We start from the raw sequence: 19,717 nt of genomic DNA on the forward strand, positions 1-19,717 counted from the left end.
TTGAGATGTTAACTCTCCATGCTGTCATAATGGTGCCATGGTAACAATTTCAGGCCCCTTCATGCAAAGACATCTTCGGTTCTTAAATATTGCAGAGAGATTGGTGAACGTTTAATATGAGGTCAATTAATTATTTTAATCTGTGTTTAATGAAATATTTTTAACTGATATAAATATATTTTTGGAGTTGTATCACAGTTTGGGTAAGGTTTAAATGAATTATCAAACATGCATTGCCATAGGAATGCTCCATTTTTATTAATGTTAATTACTGGATCAATTCAACATTCAATATCAACATTCAATAGCAACATTGAGAAAATGGCAAATGTAAGATGGTCACAGACAGTTTATGAAAACATTAAAGTGAGACATTATCATATAAAAATCATTCTAAAGCAAAGATAGACATAAAATGCAGGAAGCAAGTTGTGACTAAAAGGTTATTGTGATGTTGGTGGTTGGTTTATAGAGCCAAACATCTAAACATATGGGTTCAAATGGGTGGTGAGAATTGGAGTCAAAGATAATGAATGAACAGACTTTGGGAATATATGACTCAAAATATAACTTATATTAGGAGGTAGCAGTGCTGTATAAATTCAGTTTCTGAGCTTAACTTTGTTACTTTCTTCAAGCTTGTAGTTTGTATTTTAAAAAGTTCTTGGGTTCTTTAAACACAAAATCTGTGCTTACTGTGTTATACTGATTTGAGAAAATGCTACATCTAAATCTTTAATTAAAATTTGTACCTGATGGTTTTACTGAACTGAATGATGCACATTGTCAGTGAGGGTGGGTTGAAATGCAAACAATAATATTGGTTATGCATGCCATAACTTATGAAGTTTACTTGTGTGTTTTATCACTGAAGTGGTCCTGGCATGTGTGCATATTACTCATTTAAGGTTATTTTGATTTTGAAATCTGTAGTCTTGGTGGTCTTCATTTGATACTTTCATTATGGAAGTTAGAATATGAATATGTGGAGAGATGTTTCCACTAGTGGGAGAGTCTAGGACTAGAGGTCACAGCCTCAGCATTAAAGGGCATTCTTTTAGGAAGGAGACGAGGAGAAATTTCTTTTGTCAGAGGGTGGTGTATCTGTGGAATTCTTTGCCTCAGAAGGCTGTGGAGTCTAAGTCAGTGGATATTTTTAAGGCAGAGATAGATAGATAGATTCTTGATTAGTACAGGTGTCAGAGGTTATGGGGAGAAGGCAGGATAATGGAGTTAGGAGGAAGAGATAGATCAGCCATGATTGAATGGTGGAGTAGACTTGATGGGCCGTGTGGCCTAATTCTACTCCTATCACATTTCCTTATGAATGATGTTCAAAGATACCTGTTGGAACACAAATGACTTATTGCAGGTACGTACATTCCCAAGCTTGACACCAGGTCATTCAAAATGGGCAGAGCAATAAAACCTAAACCTTTGATGCCATGAAGAGTAAATTATAACACCCGCTTGCCCAAGGTACTGCAACAATGGTTATCACTCCAAAAGTAATACTGTCACTCCAAAAGTAACACTCCAAAGGTAATACTGTTCTTGTCAGGACAAGGAGTATTGTTAAAAAGGAATGAGTATCTTAAAAACAAAAGATAGACGTAGATGGGCAAGGAGCTTTTGAATAAAATTTCCAGATCTTAATTCAATTAGATGGAGATGGTCATTACTGGTAGACCAATTATAAGTCAAAGAGGCTGAAATGGTCAGAAGTGGAGGATATGTCACTGGCTTGTAGAGGCAGATTGATCTGCCAATGGTAATGTTGAAAGATCTTACTTGAGAACCAGTATGAGTCACTGAGCTTGGAGATGATGCTCAAATAATACTTGCTGCAAATTGGGTCAAAGGCAGGAAACCTTTGGATGAACTTGTGCCACTGGGTGGAAGAAAATGGGAAGTCATCCAGGAATTCTGGTCTCACAAATCCAGTAGTAATGTGATGTGGATGAGTATTTATGTAGTAGATAAGCTGAGAGGCAGTATTTGGGTGACATTATAGAAATGAAAATAGCATCTTTGTAATATTGTTGATATGTGGTTGAGCTCGTATTAGTGCAGACTTGCAAGAAACATGGGCAACATATGACCAATGAATGTTGTTGAGATAAGGCAAGGAGACTAGTATTACAGCAGTGATATACTAAACATTCTTTGGATGTATTCAACAGTCAGAGCCAATCAAGTTGAAACTACAGACATGAAGTCACCATCAAATGCCATGTGTTTTGGTCAGAGGATATTTTCGGATCTCTATTTGAGATTTGGTTACAGAGACATAAGGGAGACATTCAAACATTGGAAGTGCTACAGAACTGATCCCAGGAATTAGCTGCTTTACTTTAAAGAAGATACCTGAGAGAATTGGGCTTGACAGTCTTTTTAAAAGTGTTATCTAAAAGATTACAAACCCGAGGAATGCAAAATAGTAAGTGGTATGTTAAAAGTAAATCTTGAATCAATTTAAAAATGGGAGTCACATAAGTTGCAAACAAGTGAGGTAACAATTTTAGGGCCGAGATCTGTACATAATGATTAGTTGATTGAATATACTCGAGTGTTTATCTTTATTGGTTAGGATGCCTAAACATTGCAGTGGTGGAACTTTATGACCATTCTGGCATTACTTAAACTCTTAAACAGTGTAACCTTCATTTTCATTATCTTTTGAAGTGTGCTTCTGTTTCATAGTGTCTCGACTAGTAACTTGCACTAAAAGGTTTCCAGAAAAGCTCTACATCCCTGTGAAATGGTCACTTGGCATATAAAATATGTGCATGCAATTTGATTTTGGTCGGACTGTAAAGGATTTGAGTTTCACATAACACTGGAATGCAGTGTTTATTTATGGACTAACACATGTTGTAGTCCTCCTAGAGTTGTCTTCTTAAATAGCAAGCCTATCCCTTAAATTTTATCCTGAGTGATTCTTAATAATATACAAAAAAATGTTTTTGAAGGGAAAGTGATGAACAAAGCTTTTTAATTTGACATGCCAAATAGTTAGTGTAAAAATTTAGGTAAGTTTACAAACTCTACCAAATGTTACTGCATTTGATTATTAGACATTGATGTTTATTGATAGTGATGCAACATTGTGTACAAAAGGTAGACACAAAATGCTGGAGTAACTGAAGAAGTTTCTTGAGCCGAAACGTCACCCATTCCTTCTCTCCAGAGATGCTGCCTGTCCCTCTGAGTTATTCCAGCATTTTGTGTCTACCTTTGATTTAAACCAGTATCAGCAGTTCTTTCTTACACATTGTGTACAAAAGTGCATTTGTCATGAATTAATTGCCAAAAATAGTTTTAACATTGAAATTGGTTTATTGGTAATGGTAATGGTTAAAATCTGTTAGGATTGTTCTTGTATACTGGTCTTGAGCTTAATATGGTACAAAACGAGGATGATTATGAAATGTGCATAAAATCCCTGGTTTGACTTATTTTTTATTGCTGTTCAATTTCTATTATCAACTGGACAGCTGGGTTATAATACTATTCAAGGTATTTAATTCTCATTGTTAATGCATCATTGCATCAATGTGCTGTGTCGGGAACGTATGACTAATCACTGTTCTGCAATTAAATTATTACAAATGTGCACTTGGAAATATTCTGAATTCTTTGGTTGATCAAAGTTACATAGTCGGTTTTCTGGTATTTGGCAGTAATTGAGCTACTTTGAATGTGAGAAAGGTATTGATATTAAAGGTAGACGCAATGCTGGAGTAAGCAGCATCTTTAGAGAAAATGGATGTGATATTTTGGATCAGGACCCTTTTTCAGACTAATTGTAGTAGGGAGAGTGTAGAAATGGGAAGATGTGATTAGTGCTGAGATCACATTGGAGGTGACAAAGTGTCAGAGGGTATTTGTATTTTGTTTCAGAATGTAATGTTACATTGATTGAATGTCAATAATTAAAATGTACATAGATATTTTATAATGTTTATAATTCAAGTTTTTGGAATATAATGCCTTCAGTTAAATGCAGAAAGAAGAATTGGAGGTTACAGCCATGATTACATGACATTTAAAACATTATGCACAATCAGAGGAGATGTGGATGAAGTTTATGTGGGATGTAATTTACATATAGGATGGCAAAATTTAAAATATGTAGATTTGAATCTCTGTCTACATATTGAATAGATTAACAACTGTTCTGTGACACCAACAACATTTGAATCTAACAACGGTGCAACCTTTATTCTTCTATGGTGTAACTTAATACTTGGTTCATTGTATTGCATTTGCTTTTCTGTCTGATGAATCTTCCGCAATGTAACTGAAGGTCAGAACATATAAATTTTAGAGCTATGCTAAAGCTTTTAGTCTCTTGGCAAAACTCGCATAGTTTCAATTTTGAAGACTTGATAGGTGTGACTTTAATGTTAACTTTCTTGACTCCCACTGTCTGCTTAAAAAAAAAAGATTCTAGATTTGGTTTTCAGCCTGCAGTGACTTTACTAATGCCAACTGCAGCGCTGTATGGGGATTGTTATTTTTAATTAGCTTTTAAGGCAAAGGACAAAAAACATCCAGGCTCACTTGATGTGATCACTATCTCAAGAGTCAAGAAAGTTTTATTGTCATGTGTCCCAGATATGACAATGAAATTCTTACTTGCTGAAGCACAACAGAATATGTAAACATAGTGCACTGTAAACAACATGATAAATGAGAGGGGGAAAAAAAGTAGAATTGATTTCATTGGTGGCACCTTGTTCATAAACTGTGTGCTGGTGTTTATGCATGGATAAAAATAATGGAAGGTGAACATTGGTTTATTCTGGCAATGAGTCCATATCTGAAATAGGAAAACAAATTGGTTGGTGGGCAGACCTCCCAACCCTTCCGAATTTGACGGAAAGTTTCCGCTTTCTTATTTCATTTCTGCCATTCCGATTTCCGCAAAAAAACATGCCTCGCCGCTCGCCTGTCCTGGCCTCGCTGTGGAGCGTGAGGCTCATTGGCGTTGAGAGGGGTTGGGGCGAGTGGGGGTGGGAGGGTGGAGAAAAGGAGGGGAGGAGGGGGGGTGAAGGTGGGGGGGCGGAGGAAAGGAGGGGGAGGGGAGTTGGGGGTGGGAGGGGAGTGCAGGGGGTTGAGGGGGAGTGGAGGTGGGGGGAAAGGTGGGGGAGGGGAGTGGGGGGAAAGTAGTGGGGGGGACATGGACCGTTGTGCTTTGCTGTTGAAGACCACTGGAGCAGGTATATCTTCAATGAAATTAGGTATGTGCAGTTTTAAACGAAACTCTTTCTTCATAACTTAGTCATACATTTTATGACCATTGGTCTTTTATTCAATTCCAAGAGAATTGGGGTGTGTAAGGAAAAAGCAAAATAGAAAAAACAAAAAACATTTTTTTCTTTGTGTTGTAAAAAGTATTTCTGTTCAATAACCTTTCTATAAATAGCAGAATATACTCATGATAGGCCTGACATTGTACATGTAGTCCAAGAACTACAGACTTTTGGAAATAATAGTTGTTTTTCACACATGAATGTAGCACAACGCGTATGCGCATTTGGCGTGCATACTTTTTTTTGCTGAAAAGTTGCATTACGCGCCATATTATACATTTTGATGTAAAATTCTAAATTTTGAACATCAAAATTATGAATTTGTGAAATCAAATGTTGGGAGGTCTGGATGGGCTATAGTTTAAAAAAGATTATAACTAGTTTTCTGACCAATTACCGCAGTCTCTTTCTAAATACATGTAGTTCACTGATGTTTTTGTTTCAACTGTGCTATTTGGAATCTCATAACTCTTAACGGATTGTCAAATACCATTTCCCATTCATGTCTCTGCATTGTTTTTCTGTTCCCCAGAATGGCATTCCTAATGATAGATTGTAGCATTTTCTTTGAATTAATGCCAGACAAACTGGCCTGCTGTGTCTCTACCTCCTTGAATAGCAGGTCCCTGGGTAGCCACCTTTCAGTTAGTGGGAACCATCGTAAGATCGGTAGAATAATGGAACGTCAAATGCAGTGCACTCAACGTCCTTCTAATATTGAGGTCCTAGGTTTACAGCTATGACTATTTGGTCAGTGAATGTGTCTGTGATTCCAGGCAATTTACCTTTTCACTCCATTCATTTATTTAAGAGCATTTATTTACCAATAGCTCCAAGTTCCTTTCTCAATGCAGCTGGGTGCCTCACTCTTTCTCAATAGTGTTTCTGGCTCCAACCACATGAAGATTGATGGCACAGTATCGATGCCTCTGGCCTTTCCACATTCTCCTTTATATTATTCATAGCCAATGAATCCAAATGGCTTATATTAACTCTTGCTTTTTTTTTTTGGATCCAAGTCAAACATGAGATGCAAGTGATTATAAATTATGAACTATTTCCATTGCTAAAAACTTGTGGTTAATTTTGATATTAATAACTAAATCAAATATCATATTTCCTGCAAATTCCAGTCGACACTGTTTTATTCTCTTTTTTGCTGTATTAGCTCATCACTGACAAGTTGGCAAATTATTCTGGAACTCTGTCTCTTTCATAACCTTGTACAGTCGTCTCCCTACTTGTGCGGAGAAAATGAATATTAAAGGAACCATTTTGGTTAGTGTTGTTCCTGAATATCAATTAATTATGACTGCTCTGTTTTGAGTTTTCTGATCTTTGATTGTAGATGAAAGATTACATAAAGTCAGCCTGCACAGAACGTTATGGCAAAGCCACAAAATGCTAAAAATACTCGGGCACATCAGGCAGAAAGTGTTAAATGTTTCATGCTGATGCCCTTTCTGGATAAGTAGTTTGTATAGATATTTTCACAGCCTTGGGATACTTCAGCAAACTTCAAGAGTAAAGTTAATTACCCTTGTAAGTGTGATGTCTAAATATGTCAGTATGGAGTCAATGAACCCCTACAATCAGGAAGTAACTGACTTGATTATCTGAAAACCATTAGAATGAGGCTGAAGTACTTGTTCTCTGACTGCTGTTACTAAGCCTAGGATGACATTAAAATGACTACTGGGAGAAAATGTGCAACAATTGTGTTGTCAACTAACTATATGAAAGCACCCTAAAACTAAAGCAGAAATGCTGAAAAGAATTCAGCCAGTCAAGCAGCATCTGTGTAAAGACAAACTCATCAACTGATGTGCTACAATGCTGAGAACTATATTCTGCACTCTACCTTCCCCTTTGCTATATCCGTTGTACTTGAGTCTGACTGGATTGTATTTACCTATAGTATTATCTGATCTGTTTGAATAGCATGCCAAAACAAAGCTTTTGCTGTACCGTGGTACATGTGACAATAATAAACCTAAGCCATAACATTTTGGGTCAACCACCTTTCCTCAGAACAATGGAAATAATGGATAGTTTTGTTTTCAAAGCAGAGCTTGGGGAGGAATTATATGGAATTCTAAAGTTTTGTAGTTTACACAGAGTGGTAGGTATACGGAACAAGTTGCCAGAGGAGGTAGTTGAGGCAGGCACTATAACAAAGTTTAAGAAACATTTAGACAGACACATTGATAGGATAGGTTCGACGGATATGGGCCAAATGCAGGCAGGTGAAGCTATTGTAGAGGTCGCCGTGGGCAAGTTGGGCTGTAAGGCTTGTTTTCACACTGTATGACTGACTTTTATATTGGGCAAAGGAAGAAAAACTAATAATCGAAAATGCCTATTTTTATGCATGCATTGAATTGTTTACATGGTAAAACGTGTGAATGTATTTGGCAGAAGGATTTTATTACAAAATAAGAGGATGCAGATAAATAGATGGCATATTTTTGTGGGCTAAAGATTTCATTTGTACACAATATTGAATAATTATTTGATTTGCCTTTGTCCTATTTTGTTCAGACTATGATTGTGTAATGCTTTAGATCACTTAAAATTTTGGCAGCCAATATGTAAATAAACTTTAATTTCAATGACATATTTCCCAATTTTGTTTGAAATTAGTGAAACATTGTGTTTAGAATTATAATTGTGCCGAATGAATAACTGGTGTTCTCCAAATATTATTGTTGATATCTGAAAGGAAGTGGGTATTCCAGGCGATTTTTTAAAAATATTCTGTAATCTTGATTGTCTTCAAGAAAATAGCTGTCTGACCATGGCAACCATGCATACTGCTGGCATGAGCAGCTATCACAAGAGTCCTTATAAACTGTCTCTTCCCAGTGGCTGCAAATCTGAATGCTGAATTACAGCATGGATTCTGTCCATCTAGCAGAATAGTGGATATGATCTTTACTATGCAAAAAGAAAATTATAGGGAGCAACAATTTATTGAGGACAGAAGAAAGCCTGTGAACACCAACTGAACAAATTACCAACCCATCAGTCCCATCAAACCCCTCCGACTTCATTTGTGTTAATGTCTGTGGTTCCTACTTTGACCTCGTCAGTCACCTCAGAACCCACAAAACCTGAGAGGAAGCAAGTATACTCGATCCTGAAGGACTGCCTAGCAAGAATGCATGTTCAAATTATGACCAGGTATAATTTTAAATCAGCAGTAGATTATTTTGCATGTTTTACACTTTAAGACGTTTTCAAAGAAGAAAATGCCAGTCTATTCTCATTTAAAATAATACAACTTTCAAAATGCTGCAGGTACATGGAGTTTTCATCATTGTACTACCCAATTCAATTTGCTATTCAGTTTTCATATAATTTATACTCAACGTTTGTTTACCTTTGCAATTTGCAATTTCCTGAAGCTGTTATGTTGCCTGTATGCCTAGACACAGACTGTTAGCAGAAGAGTTTGAATGAGGACTGACAATAGTGAAAAAGTGCCATTATGGGAAGAGGGCACATAACAATTTGGATCAGATGCTCAGGTTGTATAGACTACTGTTTATGATACAATTTAAATTGGTGCAGAGTTGATGTATCGCACTCAATAAAAGTAACACATTTGGAACTTAATCCCCACACATTTTTTTATGTTACGAGAACATTTTACTGCACCACCCTTCCACTTGATCTGCATGCCCCAAATTTAAGATTATGCCGGCTTGTTTTGGATTCCCCCTCCAGTGGAAATGCCTTCACTGAAACTACTCTGTGAAAGCCTGCCAAATAGGCCACCCCTTGATCATCTCAATTCGCCAATGTAAACCAAGATTATGCAACTTCTTCTTCGTTTTGCCATTTTTTAAATTCCTGGTTATATTCAGCCTTCGCATACAACGCCTAATCCTCCGACATTCGTCACCTCCAACCGGAAACCTCTACTAGTCGCATCTTCCCTTCTCCACCCCTTTCCACCTTCTGCAGAGAATGTTCCCTCCGCAAGTTCCTGGTTAACTCATCCCTTCCTACCCAAACCACCCCCTCCCCAGGTACCTTCGCCTGCAACCGCAGGAGATGAAATACCTGCCCCTATACCACCTCCTTCGACTTTGTCCAGGGACCCTGACAGTCCTTTCAGGTTAGGCAGAGGTTCAGTTGCACCTCTTCCAACCTCGTACTGTATGCGTTGTTCAAGGTATGGACATGCATCAGACCAAACGTAGACTGGGCGGCGATCGTTTTGCTGAACACCTTCACTCAGTCTGCCTGGACCTACCTGATCTCCCGGTTGCTAAACACTTTAATTCCCATTCCCATTGTCAGTGAGGCCAAATGCAAATTGGAGGAACAGCACCTCATATTTTGCTTGGACAGCTTACAACCCAGTGGTATGAATATTGATTTCTCTAATTTCAAGTCACCCCTGCATTCCCCCTCTCTTCATCCCTCCCCCACCCAAGTTACACCAGCTTTTTGTTCTTGCCTAGGCCACAACTAACAATGGCCCGTTTCCTTTATCATTGTTACTTTTTTGCATATCTTTCATTCATTTGTTCCATATCTCTACATCATTGTCTATATCTATAATTTTCCCTTTCACGTGACTTTCAGTCTGAAGAAGGGTCTCGACCAGAAACATCATGGGTGAGATGCTGCCTGGCACGCTGAGTTACACCACCATTTTGCACCTAGCTCTGTTAAGTAGAAACAGGGAACTGCAGATGCTGTTTTACAACAGATACCAAGTCCAGCACTTTGTGTCGAACTCTGTTAGTGTGAATTCACAAAATGCTGGAGTAACTCAGCAGGTCAGGCAGCATCTCAGGAGAGAAGGAATGGGTGACGTTTCAGGTCGAGACCCATCTGTTAGTGTGAATGCACTTTGTAAAAACAAAAGTATTTATTTAATTACTCAACAATTGAAACATTTGATTGCCCTGATATTTTTTTTAAAATACCCGCGGTTGATTAATTGAACAAAATGTTGACAAGTATTCTGTTGTATCTGTATAAACATAAAAAACATTCAGTGGAACATACAGGATGGTGATAGCTGCTAAAGGGACATTAGATTGTTCAGCAGGAACATTGGAGAGAGAGTGAATGAGGAGGGACATATGTCTTCAGAAGTCACTTAACTGATTTTGCACTCAGATTGCTAAGAATATATATGCAAAAATACAGAACGTTGGAAATGCACAGAAAAAAAGAAAGGGTCATTCCTGCCATTGTCATTGCTTCTTTGGATTATTAATGTCATAACCTTTCTTTTCATCTTTGGCCTTTTTGCTTAGTTTTAAGCCATAGTTTTTCCATTGGTGTTGTACTGGTCTTTGGTTATGGATAGATTGAACATCAGTTTCAAGGGGATGGTGGGGGTGGAAGGAGTTTTATTGATATTTGTACTTGGCAAAATAAATACTTGAATTAAGTCTTTAACAATGCCATTTTTGCAAAATGTTTTTGATCCTTGAGCATTATCATTTCTGTTTATCCCATGTTTGTGGATTTCCTTAAAATATTTTCATTCTTTCCCACTTTCATCTATAAAATGTACCAAATCAGATCTTTTAATGCTATTAATTTATACTTTAAATATTTCAATACTAGCCTTATTTTAACGGTATTTAACTGTTCATTGTTCCCTACGATTGTATAAAATTAAACCCAACTGGCCTGTGTTGTTGGTGTTCACCCTCCACACATGGCTGACTCTACTGAAAGTAGCAACCTCAAGTTGCACGCCATCAATTTTGAAGCTTTTACACATGTAGTATACACTCTCAGAATACTATGTTCCCACTATGACCACATGCCTCCTTGAACATCGTCATGCTCCCCAGGTCCATATAAACCATGACACCCTGATGATAAAAACATTGTCTGCCTTCATCTTCTCAATCCTCCTCCATACCTTGTGTCAAAGTTCCAGTACCTGTCTGTTTGACCTACATCTTTTAATCTTCCAAATTCGGCTCATCCTTCAGCCACTGGGAGCAAAGTACTTGGGTCGAAGAGCTAAGACCATCTCAATCTTTTAAATAACATGAAATAATCTAATATCACAACATATTCCATGCAAATAATCATTATTTGCCTTGTAAGATGTATTAATGCCTTCGATTTAAAAATAAATAAATTCCCTATCTACAAAATTGTTGATTAATTCTGTTTCATTGTTCTGATTAATTGTTCTGTAGGGATGTAGAATACAAAACTGACACAGAGGTTCTCATTCCTAATTTGTTGCCTTAAATTTATTCATTACGTTTTCTTGCCTTTTTTTATAACAACATGGAAAGCGACCATTCAGTCCTTTGGGTCAGTTAGGTCTGTTAATCCTACTCCCACTTGAATTCCTTGTACCCCTGCAATGTCTTCTTTTTTCACACATGTCCATCGACTCCTTTTTATTACTGGCTGCTGTGAATTAAGCTTCAGAATACCATGGACAAGTATTTGCATTGATTCTACCTAAATGCTACAGAAGATTAATTGGAGCTTCCATTTGACATTAATGTTAATCGATGCACAGTGGCTTATTGCTGAGCGCATGGGAAGCATGAGAGAAAATAACTTTTCATTAATTTTATATCGATACAAAATAACAACATTTGAAAGCCTCGTCTCCACGTCATTGGGTGATACAGTGTGGAAACAGGCTGTTAGGCCCAACTTGCCCACACCGGCCAACATGTCCTAGCAATACTAGTCCCCCATGGTCCATATCCCTCCAAACTTGTCCTATCCATGTACCTGTCTAAGGTATTTATTCACAAAATGCTGGAGTAACTCAGCAGGTCAGGCAGCATCTCGGGAGAGAAAGAATGGATGACGTTTTGGGTCGAGACCCTTCTTCTGACATGTACCTGTCTAACTGTTTCTTAAACGTTGGGATAGTCCCAGCCTCAACTACCTCGTCTGGCAGCTTGTTCCATACAACCAACACTCACTGTGTGAAAAATGTATCCCTCAGATTCATATTAAATCTTTTCCCCTTCACCTTGAACTTATGTCCTCAGGTCCTCAGGTCCTCGATTCCCCTACTCTGGGCAAGAGATTCTGTGCATCTACCCGAGCAATTCCTCATGATTTTATACACCTCTAAGATCACCCCTCATCCTCCTGCGCTCCAGCCTACTCAACCTCTCCCTTTCGCTCAGACCCTCTCGTCCTGGCAACATCCTTGTAAATCTTCTCTGAAGCCTTTCAAGCTTGACAATATTTTTGTTTTTGTTTTTTATCTAAAACATTTTGTTTATCTTTTCAAATCCTATGTTGTCACACTCTTGATAAAGTTGCTACTGGAGTCAAAACCATGATACCAATTTTAAGATGATATTCCTTTACCAAATAAAATGATTATTTCTATTCTTTGGCTTGAAATATAATGGCCAGATTTTTAACTATCCAGTTACCAGATCTTTTTGTCCTCATCCGTTCTATTATTTTGACCTTTGTTCTTTGGTCTGGAAGTTGCTGATTTATTGCATTGCATTGATACAGTTGTAATGCTGGAAAACCTCATGACAACTAGTGTCCAGCTTCATGTGTGCCTGGGCTAGTGCATCAGTATCTCCCAGATATGTAAATGCTACAACAAGGAGCTAAGGGTTCAGATGCAAGGGAATGCCATCACTTCCATATCTTCCTCCAAGTTGCACTCCATGTTGATTTGTAAATTCATCAGGCTCTTCATCATTGCAAAGTCCAAGTCCTGGAAGATGCTCACCATCAGTACTGTATCTTCACTAGAGGGACTGCAGTGGATTAGATGGTAGCTCACCTCCACCTTCTAAAGGGCAATTGGAGATGAGTAATAAATGCTAGTCTATCTTTTATCGTGAAAAATACATAAATAGCTTTCCAACAATGATGCAACAGCTTCTCGTATGATAAACTAAATTTAAAAAATACGGGGACTTCGAAGCATATTTGGCTTAAACTGGTAAATTTGTTTTCACTACTTCGAGCTGTATCACAAATATTACATGATATGAGCAGACCCTATAAAACATAATAATGATAAATTCCATGTCTGGTCATCGTTAGCTGTTCTGTGAAACAATTAAGCATATTTGTTGGAACATTTAAATCTTTCTTGCCTACTCTTTTGAGATTTTAAACTTTTTTAAATGGTGAGTTGGCATCTTTGAATAGAGTTTCTCTTTTTTTCCCTTCAGGTTTCTGATTCGTCAATTAATGAAGATGTCTAGTGATCATGCTCTATTAAATCGCTTGGAGCAGAGGGCTGTTGAAGCTGACCAAGTCATTGAATACCTTAAACAACAAGTGGCACTACTTAAAGAGAAAGCAAGTAAGTTTGTTAATGTATTGTAATGCTCATTTTTTTCATAATTTTTTTTGTTAAGAATTCTGTGTTAACAATATTACATCAGTTGAGATGAAGGAAAAAAAATGGGGCCTAGACTTTCACAGCAATTCTATCCACAGTGCAAGTATTCATATTTGTTTGTAAAATAAATCTGTCACAAATTTGTCACCGAGATTGATTAATGGTGAAATTGCCAAGTATCTCTTTAGCTGGTTATGGTTGATTGATATCATATGCAATATTAGTTAGAGATGTTTAGGAAGCCAATTTGAGCATTTGCAGATCATGTACTGAAGAACTCAATTGATTGCACAGTTTCAAGATCAGTTTATTGTCACATGTACCAATTAAGGTACAGTGAAATTTGAATGACCATACAGCCATACTTTAAAAAAGCAACAAGACACACAACTACATAAGTTAACATAAACATCCACCACAGCAGAAACCTAATGTTCCTCACTGTGATGGAAGGCAATAAAGTCCAATCTACTTCCTCGTTTATTCTCCAGCGGGCGGGGCAGTCGTACCATCCGCAGTCAGGGCGGTTGAAGCTCCCGCGTCGGGGCGATCGAAGCTCCTGCGGCTTGGTGTTCCCGAAGTTGGTCTCTGACCAGAGACTGTGAGCTCAGTGATGTTAAAGTCCTGCAGACTCTCACGGTAGAGCTTAGAGGTCGATCCCTGGCAAACGGAATGCGAGCTCTGTGATGTTAAAGTCCGCAGGGACCCGCAGTGGAGCTCTCGAAATCGGTCTCCAGCAAAGGCCGCCAACTCCTCGATGTTAGGCCACAGTGCGGACGGAGATATGATACGCAAAAAAATTGCATCCCAGTCGTAAGAGATTAGAAAAAGTTTTCCCCAATTCTCCCCCACCCCACCCCCCACATAAAACAAGCTAAAGAACACTAAAAACATACATTTAACACATACAAACAAACAACAAAAGAAGGAAGGGACAGACAGACTGTTGGTGAGGCAACCATTGCTGGCGCCACCCAGTGGACAAAATTATTTTGGACATGAGGCTAAAATTAAGGAAATGCTATGATGTTTGAGTTTTATTGGGCAAGTTAAAACTATTGAGGTATTTGGGGATAAAAAGTGGATAAGAATTTTAAAGCTGAGCCACTTCCAATTTGGATGTCAAATATGGGTTAAAAACAAGGAAGATGGGTGACTGTTGCTTGGTACATATTAAGATGTAGAGTTAGAGGGTTTAAATGAGCTTAAGTTTGCTGAAGGTGAAAAGCGGGACCAAATTGAATTGGAATGTTGGAGATTGGAGTGAACAATGGCATGGTAACGGTTTTAAGTCAAGGTAAATTGAAAAGAGGCATTTCTGGGTCATTGCAGTAGGTTAGTTTGGTAATGGAGAGGATGTGCAGTTAGAAACTCAACTGGGGGTGAAATGCGATGTCAAATACTGGGTCATAATTTGGAAAAATTGACCCAATATTCCTCAAATTGTGTGATTGTGAGAGCTTGTTGCTATACCTTAAAAGTGACCTGTTTCAGAGAGAGGCGAATGCTAAGTGGTGAAGATGTCAAGAGGTGGTGTTCTTTGTAGAACTTCGCAATTGTAGGAGTTGCAGCTTTCAGTTGACAACTAAGGAAAGAAAACAGGGGGAAAAAAGCGATTTTTGCTGCAGTTTGTTAAGTTAAAAATGCCCTGGTTTGAAATGTAGCCAACAATTGTTTGAAATTTGTGATGGATAATGCTCATGAGTTGGTGCTGTGCTTGGCTTCACAGAGAATAGAAAACAGGTTGAACCCCTCTCTAATCTGCCAAATCCATTGGCCCAATCTTTAGTGTGTATAAAGGGGCCACCAGGGTGACTGCTGTATTTACATTTTGAATTCGGAAAACTTTTCTGTATTGGCAACATTTAAGATGGGGAATCAAATTTTGCTCTCAGAATGTATACAGAGATCTATTCTAGTTTACCAAGAAAACTCGCATAGTTCCAGTTTGCAGCGGGAAGCCACTTGAGGAATAATAATAATAATAATAATAATAATGTGCTTTGGAAAATGATGAGGCAATCTCATTGATACTTACAGTTGCTGGCTCATAGCTGGAGGACATTTAAGGAATGTGCAGAGTAAACGGGAAAGCTGAGGGGTTAGATATATGTTTACGTAGGGTATTCTTGGGGGGTGGGGGGCAATTTCTGTGATCTGACTGCACAGATTCCACGAGTGCGGGACTAGAGTTTCAATCTGTAGCACCAACTGGAAGGGATGGCCTTTCTCCATGTTGCTCACATACCTTCAATCTAATTTTCTGGTGTGTTTTGATATAGTGTTAATACTTTGGATCAGAACTGTACTAAAGAAATTAGGAATCATTTTTTAGTTGGGTAACTTAAGTACAATGTAGCCTTTCCAAGCATGTTTCAATTTGTGAATGACACATATTTCCCTTTAACTTTTTATGGCAATTAAGTTGTCCAGGCATCCCAAAGAGAAGAAAAGAGACTTCGTGTTGAAAATGCAAAGTTGAAGAGTGACATAGACGATTTAAAACAGAAACTCGTTGAAGCGGAGATCCGTAATGGAGGTAGATCTTTATGCTGCCAAATAATTCGCAACTGTACAAAACATGAAGACCAAGCAAAATTTAATTTGATTAGGATAGTCCACTTTTTATTTTATTGGGCCAAGTAATAATTGAATATTTTACTTGCAAATTCACAAGTTTTCCTGCAGTTGCCTTTGAAAAGGATGGGAATTCAAAAGTGTATATTTCTCATATGAACCAGAAGAATGAAGTTCTTTCTTGCTGCAGCTTTATTGGCATATTAGATGCAACAAGAAAAATAAAAATATACAATCAGTTGCTTAAGTCAAGAATTGCTATTATTTTGTATTATTGATTATTAAATATTTATGTGTTTTATATTGGATTAATGGACCCATTAAATTGCAGCAAGCAATAATTTTATTGTTCTGTTGCTGGTATATGCAACAGCTACAGTAAATGCTCTTGACTTCAATGGTTCAAAGGTCTTTTAGTGTCAAATGTACCAATTAAGGTATAGTGACATGTGAATTACCATACAGCCGTACGAAAAAAAAAGCAACAAGACACACAAATACCTCATTGTGATCGAAGGCAAAGAAGTCCAATGTTCCTCTTTATTTCTCCTGTGGTCGGGGCAATCGAACCATCCCGTTGGGGCGATCAAAGCTCCCGCAGCCAGTGGTCGAAGCCCCCGTGTCGGGGCGATCAAAACTCCCAGGGCTTGGAGTTCCCGATGTCGGTCACTGCCCAGAAACCGCGGGCTCCGTGATGTAAGTCCGCAAGCACCCATGGTTGGAGCTCCGAGGTTGATCCCTGGCAAGGGATCGCGAGCTCCGCTATGTTAACTCTGCAGGCACCAGCGGTGGAGCTCTCAAAAGTCGGTCTCCAGCAAAGGCTGCCAACTCCTCGATGTTAGGCCGCAGTGCGGACAGAGATACGATACGGAAAAGAAAAACGCCTATCCGTCGAGTTAAGAGTTTAGAAAAAGTTTCCCCCAATCCCTCCCCACCCCCCCACATAAAACAAGCTAAAGAACACTAAAATCCTACATTTAACACACGCTATTTAAACACAAATAAGGAAAGGACTGTTGGCAAGTCAGCCATTCCTGGCGCCACCCAATAGTTTGGCAGTGTTAACTTGGAAAATCTACATACCTTTGACCTTGCATATTAATTATATTATTTGTCTTATTTCCTAAAAATCCTAAAGTGTTTTTTGTTAACAGGCCAAATCGTAATGCATTCTGCCTAAAACTGTCTCTGGATTCAGTGATTCAAAATGCAATTATCTTTTTTGATATTTGAAGTTGGTAAAGTTTAAACTTTTAATAACTTGCTATCACGTATAGCTGTACTACCTCGAAATCAATCATTTCTTATAAACTGAATTACAATAGTACATAATTACTGGACCAATGTTCTTTTGCCATAAATTCATAAAGAATTGTGAAAAGTGCAGCTAATGTAGATTTCTATTTTAACTTTCATTGTGAATGTTTTCTTTCCAGTTAAACAAGTGCCACTTCCGACAGTGGCTTTCGTTCAATCCACTTGTTTGTCTCCACAAACGGCAGTGGCTACTACAAAGGCAAATGTGAAAACACCAGAAGTACGTGAAGACAAGGAAAAGCAAGATAAGCCAGACAAGAAACCAGATAAAAAAGGTATTTAAATCCTGAAGAAACTACAGACCAAATTGCAACATTGAGGTACATAGAAACTGCTATGGTTGAATATTCTCAAAGGTTAGATAGAGATCATATTAATAGCTAGATTTCCAGCAATTGCAGTTTTGTATTGTTTTTTTACAATGACTGTTGGCATTAGTTATGTTGGATGTTTGTTGGGATGGGGTAGGAAGTGACCCTAGCAGAACTTCCATTTGAGACAGATTTATGTGCACGTCCTCTTACCTCAACCTACAGCATCTGGGTGTTCCCCGATGTGGCATCCACTACATCGACAAAACCAAGTGTAGCCTCGGTGACCGTTTCGCTGAGCACGTGAGCTTGCTCCACCAAGGCTTGCTGCATATCCCAGTTGCTAACCATTTTAACCTTTACAATTCCCATACTTGCCTTTCTGTCCTGGGCCACCTCCATTGGCAGAGTGAGGCAACCTGGAGGAGCAGCACCTCGTATTCCGCTTTGGTAGCTTACTCTGCAACAGTATGAACATTGAATTCTCCAATTTTAGGTAACTACTAAACCTCCCTCCCTCACCCTGCCCCCTCCCATCTTCACCCTGTGCCCCACCTGGTCTTGCACTATTTATAGACAATAGATAATAGACAATAGGTGCAGGAGTAGGCCATTCGGCCCTTCGAGCCAGCACTGCCATTCAATGTGATCATGGCTGATCATTCTCAATCAGGACCCCGTTCCTGCTTTCTCCCCATACCCCCTGACTCCGCTATCCTTAAGAGCTCTATCTAGCTCTCTCTTGAATGTATTCAGAGAATTGGCCTCCACTGCCCTCTGAGGCAGAGAATTCCACAGATTCACAACTCTCTGACTAAAAATGTTTTTCCTCATCTCTGTTCTAAATGGCCTACCCCTTATTCTTAAACTGTGGCCCCTGGTTCTGGACTCCCCAACATTGGGAATATGTTTCCTGCCTCTAACATGTCCAACCCCTCACTTTCCCCTTTTACCTATGTTTCTTCCACCAACTTTTGCAACTCTTCAATCCTTTTGGGCCGCACCTTCTGTCTTTTCATCTCCGCCCTTTGTCCAACCATCTGCCTGTCAAAAACCCTTCCTTGCCTGTAACCACCTATTGTCAGATTTTATCCTGCCCCTCCTTTCTTGCATCTTTCTTTTCTCTCCCACAATCAGTTTGAAGAAGGGTTGCTCCTTGACCCTCAGTTACTCCAGCATTTTGTGTTGTTAACTGGAGACTGGTATTTGATTGGGTCTTTTAGAATTGCTGGGTGTTAATGTGTTATTTAGTGGAGAATTTCCCCTCTTTGTTAATTATGCTCCAGTCCTAACATAGTGGTACCTGGATAGTCTTTTTGGAACTACATGGGAGTTATTTAAAATGCTTAATCCTTCCTAACTCCCAGGATTATTTCACACTAGTGTTATTCCCAAATTCAGTTACAGAGCCCAATATATCTCACTCTATATACTGACACAGTAGAATAATTCTTTCATTGGCTTACTAAGTTTTGGTTAACATTTATCTTGCAATGTTTTGGTGGTTGCAAGATTTTATTAATAAAGCCATGCAAGATTGTTTACAATTTTAAAAACATATTTAAATTTTGATGAAACACTGGTCGTCATGGTGGCTTTTAATTTGTAACATTTTAGTTCTAGATCCATTCATGGCCTGGTTACAGTTATCTGGATAGTCTCAATCTAAATCTAATATTTGGTGGTCAGGAAATGCCTGTCTTCAATTAGTCTTGGTGCATTTTTAGAATACTTTTAAAATATCCCACCTGATTTTTAATTTCATGTTTTGGTGTGTGTTTTGTAAAATTTTGTATATTTTTCAATTTTCAAAAAATAATAATTTTGAAGTATTTTCCTTGCATTATTCCCAT

The 19,717-nt window shown here is 38.4% G+C and overlaps 1 protein-coding gene across 4 annotated transcripts in view; it reads left to right on the forward strand.

Moving 5' to 3' along the window:
- Positions 1-19,717, forward strand: part of aimp1a (aminoacyl tRNA synthetase complex interacting multifunctional protein 1a) — a 36,307-nt gene that overhangs the window by 2,381 nt on the left and 14,209 nt on the right. For all 4 annotated transcript variants that reach the window (XM_078411633.1, XM_078411623.1, XM_078411614.1 and 1 more), the window contains exons 2-4: positions 13,487-13,620; positions 16,085-16,198; positions 17,673-17,828. In XM_078411633.1, the coding sequence (XP_078267759.1) occupies positions 13,506-13,620; positions 16,085-16,198; positions 17,673-17,828 (385 nt within the window). In that variant the 5' untranslated portion in view covers positions 13,487-13,505. The remainder of the gene's footprint in view (positions 1-13,486; positions 13,621-16,084; positions 16,199-17,672; positions 17,829-19,717) is intronic.

The sequence above is a fragment of the Rhinoraja longicauda genome, chromosome 1 (assembly GCF_053455715.1).
Source record: "Rhinoraja longicauda isolate Sanriku21f chromosome 1, sRhiLon1.1, whole genome shotgun sequence".
NCBI lineage: Eukaryota > Metazoa > Chordata > Chondrichthyes > Rajiformes > Arhynchobatidae > Rhinoraja > Rhinoraja longicauda.